General features: G+C 43.4%; 1 protein-coding gene across 1 annotated transcript in view; it reads left to right on the top strand.

Moving 5' to 3' along the window:
• The window catches only part of LOC143986745 (vertebrate ancient opsin-like), a 162,161-nt gene extending 156,555 nt beyond the window's left edge, over positions 1-5,606 (top strand). The window contains exon 5 of the mRNA XM_077485149.1: positions 5,467-5,606. Coding sequence (XP_077341275.1) covers positions 5,467-5,606 — 140 coding nt within the window. The remainder of the gene's footprint in view (positions 1-5,466) is intronic.
• Positions 5,607-12,963: the final 7,357 nt, after the last annotated feature.

The following is a 12,963-nucleotide window of genomic DNA, read 5'->3' on the forward strand; positions in this document are numbered from 1 at the left end:
TAAAATACATAACATAACTGCATGAATGAAGAGATATATTCGAATTGAAGCAGACCAAGCGAAACGTGCGGACTGCTTGCCTTGTCGTAACAAGCAGACGGCTGTGAGTCGAACGATTCGACCGATACTAATAGAAATGCTCGGGCAGTCGAACGGTTTCGAATGCCGTACCTGCGAATGAATCGCCTGACGTGGCGTAATCGAACGTGTCGAAAGGTGATAACGACTACATCGAAAGTAGAAAACAGTGACATGCGTACGAGGGCCACAGAAAACATTCGATTTGAAAGCAGCGAGCGGCTCGTGAGCACAGGGAATGTTGACGGTACATCGAAATACATGAATTGAAAAAGGGGGTGCCGAAGCCCTACCTGCGACAGCCAGCCCGACGTGTGACGATAAATTCGATGGGTACGACGACACTCCGACGGCGAAACCGACGGACGCTGATGAACGAGAAGACGAGTTGTCAAGACGGGGACGAAAAATGCGGGAACTGACGAACAGGCTCACTGCGTCTGGTCTGGATAGTCGGCCCTTGATACCTGACGTATCAGGTATCGCGCACCGGAACCGACGAGGAAGACAGGCGAACGGGCTGGTTATATACTCCACCGGGCTCCTCCCATAATTTCAGGCCACCATACTGGCCTTTCTATATAACTGAAGGGAATATAGAAAACCCAGAGAAACTTAAATGTAGAGGGAAATGGGAGGAGGAATTTGGGGTATTTTCAGATGAGCAATGGAGGAAGTTATTAGAGGCAGGACACTCTATCTCAATCTCGCCTGCACAGAAGGTTTCTCACTTGATGCTGTTGCATAGATCATACTATACCCCCAAGAGACTGTTTGGCTTCGGGAAAAGAGAGGATGATAAGTGTCCAAGATGTCAAGATACTGGGGACCTAGCACACATGTTCTGGAGATGTCCCAGACTATTTCGATACTGGTCAGAAATTATCCACACTCTGAATGAAACGTTTGGAGTGGGAGTAGGGAGAGATCCCAGACTATGTGTGCTGGGATTGGCCGAGGGAATAGGGGGCTCATCCTGTACAACTAAAGCAATACTGAGGTGTATGTTTCAGGCAAGAAAGCTTATAGCACAGAGGTGGCAGGCAGAGAGCCCCCCCTTTGGCAAGAGATTGGACAAGGATAATAACAGAAACAATATGGAAGGAGAGGACAGTGTATATAAAAAGAGGAAACTTGAAGGAATTTGAAAAAATATGGAAGCCTTGGATGGACAGGATAGGATATTCAATGTAGGGGGAGGGAGGTGGAGAGAGAGGGGGACGGAGGGAGGGAACATTTTGGTTAGTTTCTTTTTTTTCTTTTTTTTTTTTTTTTTTTTTTTTGTTTTGTTTTGTTTTGTTTTGTTTTGTTTTTTGCTTTTGCCTGAAGGGAAATAATGCTGTGAAGTCAGATAATTGTTAAAATTATGAAGGAATGACTGTACCCTTGACGATCTAATGGTTTCCTTTTTTTTTTATATATATGTTTAAAATTTTGATATAATATGATATAAAGATTGTATTTATGAAGAAAATGAATAAAGAATACTTTAAATAAAAAAAAAAAAATATATATAGTATTTGTTTGAAATTTTGTAAGTATGCACTGGTAGGACACATTTATTTAAAGGGATATTGCTTTCATCTAGGGGTATATGTATGTTCTTAATATCTGTTTGTGGATATTAATGTGAGCAGCCGTATCTTCTTTCAGACCACAATAATACTCTGACATCAGCTCAGCATTCATTTGGGATACATATACTCTAAATTACATGACTGGTGTATAGGACACTAGGAATGGGTCCTGGACCTGCTAAATACAGTGGCAAGAAAAAGTATGAGAACCCCTTGGAATTAACTGGTTTTCTGCAGTAACTTGCCATAAAATGTGATCTGGTCCTCATCTAAGTCACAGTAAAAAAAAAAGAAAAAGAAAAGAAAAGTCACAGTAAACAAACACAATGGGATAGTCACATACACATGCTTGCTGCTGCCTCTGCACAATTGCTGCTTGAAACTCACAAGGAATATATCTGTTTGATCTGCGGATTGTAACATGATCATAGCTTGGACTTTTATCTAAGTGTGCTGTTTAATAAACCAGATTTTGACACAGTATCACACTATGTGGAGTATTTTTGTCTCCTAACATTCTGCTATCAAGATATGTTGCTTACAAGTTAAAAACATTTTTTTTGCTAGAAAATTACTTAGAACCCCCAAACATGATACATGTTTTTTCTAACACCCAAGAGAATAAAATGGCAGTCATTGCAATACTTTCTGTCACACCGTATTTGTGTAGCGGTCTTTTTTTGGAAAAAATACACTTTTTTTAATAAAAAAATAAGAAAACAGTACATTTAGCCAATTTTTTTAATATTATGAAAGATAATGTTAAGCCGAGTAAATTGATACCCAACATGTCACGCTTCAAAATTGTGCCCGCTCGTGGAATGGTGATAAACTTTTACCCTTAATAATCTCAGTTTAAAAAATTGTACAGGTTGCATGTTTGAGTTACAGAGGAGGTTTATGGCTAGAATTATTTCTCTCGCTCTACCGATCGCGGCGATACCTGAGATTTGTGGTTTGAACACCGTTTTCATATGTGGGGGCTACTCACATATGCGTTCGCTTCTGCACGCAAGCTCGGCAGGACGGGGCACGTTTAAAAAAAAAAATTCTTATTTTGCCTTTTTACACTGTTTTAAAAAAAATAAAAATAATAATTGTGTCACTTTTATTCCTATTACAAAGAATGTAAACATCCCTTGTAATAGAAAAAAAAACAGGACCTCATCATATGTACACTAAAATGCAAAAAAAAAAAAAAAAAATATCATTTAAAAAAATTATTTTACCAAAATGGCCAATTAAGAGCTATGGGGCAGAAGTGACCTTTCGACGTCGCTTCCGCCCTGCAGTGTCTTGGAGACAGGTGTGGGCCATCTTCCCCTCACTCGTCTCCATGCACAGCCAGTGAGAGGACCGGATCGCCTCTGCCGCTGCTGACGGCTCCAGTAAGCGACGAAGGGTAGTACCGCCGAAGAGACTACTTTTATCTTGTATCCGACCGCCGGCTGCACACGGGGATACAGGGGTTATGGCAGCTAGTGAGGATGTATATCGGTGTGCGGCGGTCCGTAAGTGGTTAATACTGCATCCTGTATCCTGAGTTGCTGTGAACCTCCTGGTGTATACCATCCACGGCCATAGGAGAGGAACGTCCAGATTTCCTTCTCAATGGATCAGAGATTCAACCAAGTGCTGTGTGACCTCTCTAAGTAAGCCCTTGTACACACAGTCGGAAATTCCAACGGAAAATGTCCGATCGGACCATGTTGTCTGATAATCCGACTGTGTGTGGGCTCCATCTGACTTTTTCTGTCAGAATGTCCGACCAACAAAGTTTGAGAGCTGGATATAAAATTTTCCGACAACATGATCTGATCGGACTTTGTCCGATCGTTTGTGGAGAGTTCCGATCGGACAAAGTGCCACGCATGCTCAGATGAAATTACGAGACCAAAGCTATTGGCTACTAGCCTGAACGTAGTCCTGCCATAATGAACGAACATCATCACGTTCTGAACGATTGGATTTTCCGACAACTTTGTCCGACCGTGTGTATGCAACACCAGTTTCGGACAAAATCCGTCTGAAAAAATCAGACGGATTTTGTTGTCGGAATGTCCGACCGTGTGTACAAGGGCTAAGAGGGGTCACTGGCTTTCCAGTAAACCTCCATTTTTGAATATGGTGATGGTTGTCACGCTGTCAGGTGTATGATCATCATTTCCAAATTCTCTTTTCTCCGATGGCAATTTATTTGATGGAATCCAGCTCTATATGAATTTGTTGTTTGCACTATTGCACTATATTCACATGTAATGTAATTTTGCATGTGTCTTCAGACTTTATTCACAGCTATAATTTTTTTAAATATAATTGATTGCCCTCATATTAGTATATTTGTTTGCATTCACACGAATGCACTGTTATATATATATATTTTTATTTTTAGCGCTGCACTCTTTTTATATATAACAAACACAATGTACCTAACCACCTCAACACAGGGCACTTTCACCCCTTCCTGCCCAGGCCATTTTTTAGCTTTCAGCTTTGTCGCACTTTGAATGACAACACTGTACCCAAATAATTTTTTTTTATCTTTTTCTTCACACAAATAGAGCTTTCTTTTGGTGGTATTTAATCACTGCTGGGATTTTTTTTTACAAAAAAAAAAAATAATGAAAAAGGATCGAAGGGGTTTTTTAAAAAAAAAATTCTCTAAGTTTCTGTAAGTAAATTTTGTAAATAAGTCATTTTTGTCCTTCAATGATGTGCACCGATGAGGCTGCACTGATGGGCACTGATATGCTGAACTAATGGGCAGTGATGAGGTGGCACTTATGAGTAATGATGAGGCAGCACTTATGGTCACTGATTAGGTGGCACTGATGAGGAGGCACTAATATGCCACACTGATGGGCACTGACAGGTGGCACTGATATGCGGCACTGGTGGGGACTGATAGTTGGCACTGGTGGGGACTGATAGTTGGCACTGGTGGGAACTGATAGGCGGCACTGGTGGGCACTGGGGGGCACTGATAGGCGGCACTGATGGGCACTGGTGGGAGGCACTAATGGGAACTGGTGGGAAGCACTGATGGGAAGCACTGACTGGCATCACTGATGGGCAGTGATTGATGGCACTGCTGGGGCTTTCTTGTAATCAGGGCATGGATGATCAGTGCCCTGATTACCTGCCCTGCGAGGAGATGCTGATTATCGTCTCTTCTCGCCCTACACTATGTCAGTGTAGGGCGAGGAGAGCAGATTCACTACACTTCCGTATTTACATGTGACCGGCTGTGATTGGATAGAGCTAATCACATGGTTAAAGAGCCACGGCTCTTTACAGAGATCGGGGTCATGGCGTGTCCTAGCAATATGGCGTGGCAACCATTGCCATGCTGTGCACCCCCACAGGCACGATAGTGGGCATTCTGGGGCATTGTCATCCTCCCAGCACAAGAGCCGCATCGTCCCTCCGTCATTTGGAGGTGGGCGGGCGGTAAGCAGTTAAGCTGATAACATACAAACAATTCTAATTGTCTTTATTGAACACATCCATTAAACATCCACAGTGCTGGGGCAAAAGTAAGTGAACCCATAGACTAATTCCTTTAACACAAGCTGATTGGAGTCTGTAGTGTGTACAGCTGAACTCCAATTAATGAAATTAGTTTGGAGGTGTGGTTTAAAGCTACTTGACTGATAAGAAAAATATAGTCAATCAGGATTGTCGTTCATAAGAAGCATCAGCTGATATGAACCATGCCTCACAAAAAGGAGCTCCCTGAGGACATATGATCAAGTTTAATTTATCTGCATAAGTCTGAAAAGGAATACAAAGCAATCTCATCTGTTGACAGATAAATTGCCTATAAATGGAGACAGTACTGTGGCTACTCCTCCTAGAAGTGGGCACCAAGCCAAGAAGACTCTCAAGGCACAATGCGGATTCCTACAAGAGGAAGGAGGAACAACCCACAAGTTACAGATAAAGGCTTGATGACATCACTGGAACTAGCAAACATCCCTGTATATACGCTGAGACCTAAGGCAGGACACCATGGAGGAAGCTGCTGCTCTCAAAAGATAAAACATTGCTGCATCCCTGAAGTTTTCTGTTTTCTAAACAGCACCTTGACAAATGCTACTGAGAAAATGTTATGTGGATTAATGAAACAAAAGTTGTTTGGGAAGAATACACAGCACTGTGGATGGCGCAAAAAGGGCACAGCTTATCAACATCAAAACGTCATCCCAGCAGTGAAGTATAATGAAGGGAACATAATTATTTGGGCTTGCTTCACTGCCTCAGGGCCTGGATTACTTGCCATCATCAAGGGTAAAATAAATCCCCAAGTTTACCAATATATCCCATAGGTAGCTGAAGCTTATTAGAAGTTGGGTGATCAGCAGGACAATGACTCTAGGTACCAAAGTTAATCCACCACAGACTGGCTTAAGAAAAAGAAAATGAACATTTGGAGTGGAGCCCAGACCTTAACCCCATGGAAATGCTGTGAAATGGCAGCAAGAAAGTCATTTACACCAGACATTCTACAAATGTATCTGAGCTGAAGAAGTTGTGTACAGAAGAATGGCCAAAAAATCCTCACGAACATTGTGTAGGTCTGATCTAGAGCTACCGAAAGTGCTTGATTGAAGTTATTGCTACCAAAGGAGGTTCCACCAGCTACTTAAGTTTTACTCCAACACTGTGCATGTTTAATAGGCATGTTCAATAAAGACAGGAGAAATTAGAAATGTTTGTGGATTATCAGCTTAAGCACATTATGTTTGTCTATAGTTGTGATCAGATCACACTTTATGGCAAACTACTGCAGGATACCAGTTAATGACAAGGGGTTCACATACTTTTACTTGCCACTTGTACCTTCACTTCCCTTATTTAGGTTTTGGTTCCTCTAAAGGGCAGTAAGGGTAAATGTATGAGTATGAGGAAGCGCCTTGAGCTAATTCATTTCTGAGCACTGCTGAGATCTGTGTCTCTGGGGCTGTAATACCCATCCGGCAGGTAATAGCCTTGAGTGAGTAAGATACTGTTTAAGTTATTATGATGAGGACAAGTGGACTTTATTTTGTTGCCTGTTTCTGTTATCTTATGGCCTCACTGGTGATCCCTTTACTTTACATTGGTCTTAAACCACCAGTGTTTCCCATACTTCATGCTCTCCTTTGCCAAAAAGGCCAAAAAGGCCAAAAAGGCCAAAAAGGCCAAGCCTCAGGCAGCAGTTTTTTGAGGGAGCCAAACAAGTGTATGTTGGCAGTAAGGAGCCCAAAATACATTAAACAGTGGCATTCATAGACTGTAATAGTACAAATCATTAGTTCTGTCAGGTATGGCCATCTATGCTTCCCATCAACATCAGTTAAGCCATCCAGGTGACTTGGATTTGTGAGTTGACCCCATCGGATTAAAATTAGGGTAGAAGAACTATTATTGGTAGGAACTGTTATATAATCAAGTATAATCAAGTTTGTGGTATCATTGTGTGCTCCTTCATTAACATGGAGATCAGCTTTCTATAGGTAGGGGAGCACAAGCTGAAATGAAAGAAACATAGCATGGTATGTAAATGTATGGTTTTAAATAAAACTATGCCACCAGGCAATAATTAAGACACATCTGCTGGTGCAAAAATAACTTTTAAACTATCCCATTAATCCCATAGATACGACATCAAAATAAATTAATATTATTTTAGTTTATTCTCAGAGATAATCAGGCCTTTAGCCCACAGGCAAAATTCCTAAGAAAGAATAATACTGGTATGAATACAATTTTAGTTTTATTAGATAATCTTAGAGAACAGTAGGGGTTTTATCATTTCTGTACATGACAAGAAGGTATGTGACATAAGTCGTGTAACATTCCAAAATGTGCTACAAACATGAACGTTTTAGAAAAAATATGAGATTTCAAATTGTGTCTTAAGCGTATAAAGTGTTTGGAATAAAAATGAACATTTGTAAAGATATTAATGCATTTAAAGATAGATTTTTGAGGGATTAACTGTAAGACACCTACTTCAGATGCTAGGGAGAAAAGATGTCAAGCTGGGCTTTTATAGCTATTGTTTAAAAAATGGCAGTTTGGCATTCAGATCCTGTGAGTACTTAAAGTGGTATTAAACCCAAAACCAAAAATTTAATTGTAGCACTGACCCCTGAAGGAGCTGTTGGTTTTATTAGGGCTTACCGTTACCTCCTTGTTTGCTTCTCCGTCTTGGGGTTCCTGTGGTAGATGGCCCAAAGAATGTGGAATCTGACACTGAATCTTCTTTTGGGTTATTTATTTAGAACAGAAACAGAGTCTTTCAATAAAGGGTAAAGGGTTAGGAGTGAGTTCAGGTACTTGGATTGCAAAAATGGAAGTCTTTAGAGACAATCCAGAGAATAAAGATACAACTGGATTTAACAACCCCCAGCTAGACCTCTCTCACTAGGCCTAGCAGCCGATGGGGTGCTCGACAAGGTCTCTGCCACAGACTTGTGAGATACACTTAAGTGTTACTGAGGGATGTGGACAAATTTAAAGAACTAACATACAGTACCAGGTTCTCTCAGCCGATCCGGCGATGCCATATGATCCAGGTTGCATCCTTCAACTAAGCCTCCAGGCTCCTTCAGAGAAGCTAGCCCTGAATGAGTCCTCCCCTGGGGTTCTTCAGTTGCTGGGCCTCTCCCTTCAGATGAGACGGCACTGGACCACTCTTGGATCAGTAGGCCCCAAAATCCACTCAGGCCTGTCCCCTCAGTTACGTCGCCTCGGGCCACCCAGCCCCAAGACTTAGAATGCATGGTTCCGCACCCCAGGCTAGGAGGGCCATGGGGACTGGGTCATGAGGACCACCAGAACTGAACAGACAGAAAATAATCACACAAGAAGCCTGCCAACGTGGCGTCAGTACCTTAAATACCACCCCCCAGAATGCACAGCAGGAAAACACTCCCACTGGGCTGGTTCCAAGAGAATAGTGACATTCAATGCACCCAGCTAGACTGCGTTTCTACTCTTGCCGGCGGTGACAGCGACACCTGAGGTCAAGGAGAACCCAGTGCAACCCAGCTGGACGGGTACTGAAACCAGAAATTTTGATAAATAGTCCCGAAACCCAACTGTGGCTTCAGGCAAATTAACTTTTCAAAAACCATAGCGCCTGCTCGTCAGGAGTCAGCGCTACATAATATTTTGCTGCTTACCAATCATTATTTGTGGTTTCTGCATTCGTTTTCTTCGTGAGGGCTTCCACTATACCTCTTGTCCTGCTTCCCCTGGGGTTGATGATAGGGTATAACAGAGCACAGAGTGGCACTCATGCCTGTAGGAGATCCAGGTCAGGAGATCTTAAAGCAGATGTGGCTCTGAAGACAGTGCAGCAGACAAGGTGGCAGCTGGTAAACATAGGATCTCAGCTGTGTAGCCAGGCAGCAGAAGTTAGCAACAGCCAGGTGGCAGAGGTACAGAATCAGGAACCATGAGCAGAGTCAGGGCCAGACCAAGGTCAGTATTGGGTGAGCAGAGCAGGTACCAGAACAGCCGGCAGGAGGCAAGGTTAGGTCACAAGCCAAAGTCAGCAACAGGGGTGCAAGAAGCAGAGTCAACAAGCAGGGTCAGGATACAGACATAGAAGAAAGGTTTTCCTATGCTAAAATTCCAATAGCATCTACATGTATATAATCTAACAGATGTTAAAGGGGCGTGAACACATGGTAACACTAAAAATTCTGGATGAACCCTCTGCACACTGCAACACACCCTCTTTAGCAAAGTGTACAATAAAAATGGATTGGGATTTGAGCATAGGTATATCTTTCTTCTGTTGCTTTGCAGGTCACTGACCAGACCTGGGACTTGTAGCTCTCCTACAACTTGTGTCTATCTGCCTCATATTGGCCCTGTATCCAATGTAGCATTTGCATTATTCAGAACAGAATAGCACAGGTCAAAGAGGAATTACTTTTATGCAGTTGGCCAGATTAAACATGTATTGCAATGTATGTGAACTAAAAATCCTCAGTTTTCATTGCAATGTTTGCTAAAGAGGGTGGGTTGCAGTGTGCAGAGGGTTCATCGGGAATGTTTAGGATACAGACATAAGCACATGACTAGGGCAGCCAGATAACTTACTACCCCACCAACACATGTATAATGCCTTATCACTGCTACTGAATAATGACACAGACACCTTCTTGGATGTAAATTGCCTTTTCGGCCTTTATTAACAAAACCAATAAACTGTAACCTTTATTTCAAATATTTAAACAATTTCAAATATTCAACATATTCCTGCTCAAATCCAAGTAATTGGTTGCTGGTCCCTGATGACCCCTCTTTTACTTTTTGAGCCTGTAATCCCTTTTAGTTAGCATCTGTCCCCAGCCGCCAACTCACCTTGAGGATTAACTAACTGACCACAGACCCCCACAACTTATTACCCGTTAGTCCGGACTGACACCAGACCAACCGGAAGGACACCATACCTGGGATGGGTCCCAACATTTCCCAATACCTCATGTTTATATATATATATATATATATATATATATATATATATATAAATAGCTGTCATCAAGGACCGAACCGCCCCCATGGCACAAACGTGAAACCTTACACTTAAGCCTGCAGCCACACCAGCAACACTCTCCGGATACCATCCTCCAACCCCATCCATTCTCAAGTACCTCCAGATGTCTACCTCCAACTCCCAATGCCGGATCACCACTCCACCATTATGGGAAATAAAGCTTCCAACTTCTTTATTAACCATAATCCGTGTCTTGTTCAGCTTTTCCCATGAATAGGCCCCCCTCCAGGAAATGCGGGCCACGATATCTGACCACACCACAGTCATGTCCGGAAAGGATGTCCTGAGCCTGAGAAAGTCCCATTAAATGTCCTTTGTGACTTGCCTCATGGGTCAAATTCCCAAGTCATTGACACCCAAGTGTAGGACCAAGATGTCTGGAGACCGGTTCAGCCAAGAGAAACGATGTACCTTGGGTACCACCTTGTGCTACATCATGCCCGGTACCCCAATCCACCTGATCCTGCCTTCCTCTCTTGTAAGCCTTAGCTGCCTACCATGTGGCCTAAAACCTGCCATTCTTGCCCCCCAAAAAACATACAAATGTCCCAGTATCCAGATGAGACATCATGTGGAATTTGAAAAGACATAACAAAAATCATACCCAGCAACAGACCTAACTAACAAGCCGGAAAGAGCTACTTACAGGAAAAAAGGAGAATCACAGCAAATGGGAAAGAACATACAATTGATATCTGGTTGACTCCCATCTGCCAATCTTCTTTATCACTTCTGTAGGAAGTCCCCATCGAGCTGCCTCCGTGGCCACCCCAGTGCAAAAAGAGTGAGCTGCATACTCCCCCGGAGGGAACCCACCCGCTTTTAAACACTTACATAGGACTGCTGTAAACTGAAATCTGGATAGGCATGATCCATCCCGGTGGATGAACAACGCACCCTCTCCCAGTGGGCAAATGGCCATAAACATGGCTGTCACTGCACAGAACTGGATGTCAAGTCCCCTGAACAATTCTACTCTGACCCTTTGTCCTTGCTGGTCCATTTTTGAGCTCCTGATCCAAATTTGGACCGAAATTTCCAAGTATTGTACATCTTCTAACCACAAACCTCCCACTTCCCCTTTGGAAGGCAAAACCAGCTTGCTGATTCTGAACGCCCCAAAAAAGGCCACCACAAAAGCCGCCCGGAAAAGTACCTGTTCAAAGTATGCTGAACACACCTTCCCCAAACATAAAAAAATTGTCTCCAACACCTCAAACGAAACTGGTCGTCTGGAATCCTTTTTGTAAGATCCTTTTCGATAATCCCTTAACGCCCTGTGAACCATAAAAGATTTAGTGAAATCCCTGCGCCCCTCCAATTGAAACAAAAAGGCTAAGGCCGCCATCCTTTTTCCCACCGTGGACCCAGAAACACCCCTAGAATAATTACTGCAGATAAAACACAACACCCATGCTTGCATCTCTACCGGGTCCTCCGACCCTCCTACCTCCTCCAGCAGAGCCAACCATTCCTGCCACACTTTGCAATAGGCCTTCCACGTTCCAGCGCTGAGGGACTGCCGTATCAATCCAGAGGCGACTCCAGGGCAATTCTCCGTAATTCTGGAGGGCATGGCTCCCCAACACGGTCCGCCTCCGGTGTCAGCTTGCGAAATTCTTCCCACTGGCATCCGCTAACTTGTCGACCCCAAGGATATGAACTGCACAAACAAATGCATTTATCTGCAAACAACTGAGCATCAGTTGCCACAACAGTCTGACCACAGGGGGGGAAGAAGCCGAGATGTTGTTAATCGCCCCAACCAACCAAACTTTTTTGTTACACAACTCCTCACCCCATAGCTCCACTGACAGAACAATGGGAAAAAGTTCCAGCAGAACCAAGTTCCGGAGGAAACCTGCCTCCCTCCAACTCTCACACCATGGCTCCGCTCTCCACCTCCCCTGACAATACACACCATATGCCACTGATCCCCCCACGTCCGTGAACAAGACCAAATCAACGTTGCTGACCGGCTCCACCTGCCACATTGAGTGCCTGTTGAAGGATTCCAAAGAGGCATCCCGAATCCTCAAATCCTCCTGCAGCTCTCTAGTCAGTCGTATAAAATTATTGGATACCCATACTCTGGCTGTGGCAGCCGCCAGTCACCAACAGAATATGCGACCCATGGGAATGATCCAGCAAGCAAAATTCAATTTCTCCAATAAGTATTGAAATTCCCTCAAACGAAGCTTGCGCTTACCACTTGCCATACTTGCCTCCCTTCGCAGGGCCCCCAATCTGTCCTCCAGCAATCTACATTCCATGGCTAATGAATCAATGGTGATACCCAGAAAAACCAGCTCTGAGGTTGGGCCCTTTGTCTTGTCGGTCGCCAAGGGGATCTCGCAACAGCGGGAGTCTTGTGGGCCCACGCACAAGAAATCATCCAAATAATGGATGACTGAAATAACCCCAGCAACCTTCCTAACAGCCCATTCAAAAAACTAAAAGGCTCAAACAGGGCACAAAAAATTTAACAGCCCATAAGAAGTCAATGATCTACAAAGTAAGACCCCTGCCAACAACACCCTAACAAGTGAACACTTTGGGGGTGTACTGGCAATAATCTGAACACTGATTCCACATAATTTTTTGCCATGAGGGAGCCCTTGCCATATTTTCTAACCCACCAGACGGCCGTGTCGAAGGATGTATAGATAAAAGCACAGACTTGCGGGTCAATACCATCATTCACCGAGCCGCTCCTTTGGGTAAGACAGATGATGTATCATCCTGTATTGG

Source organism: Lithobates pipiens, unplaced genomic scaffold (genome assembly GCF_037356315.1).
Source record: "Lithobates pipiens isolate NorthernLeopardFrog02 unplaced genomic scaffold, aLitPip1_a1.2 Scaffold_18, whole genome shotgun sequence".
Lineage (NCBI taxonomy): Eukaryota > Metazoa > Chordata > Amphibia > Anura > Ranidae > Lithobates > Lithobates pipiens.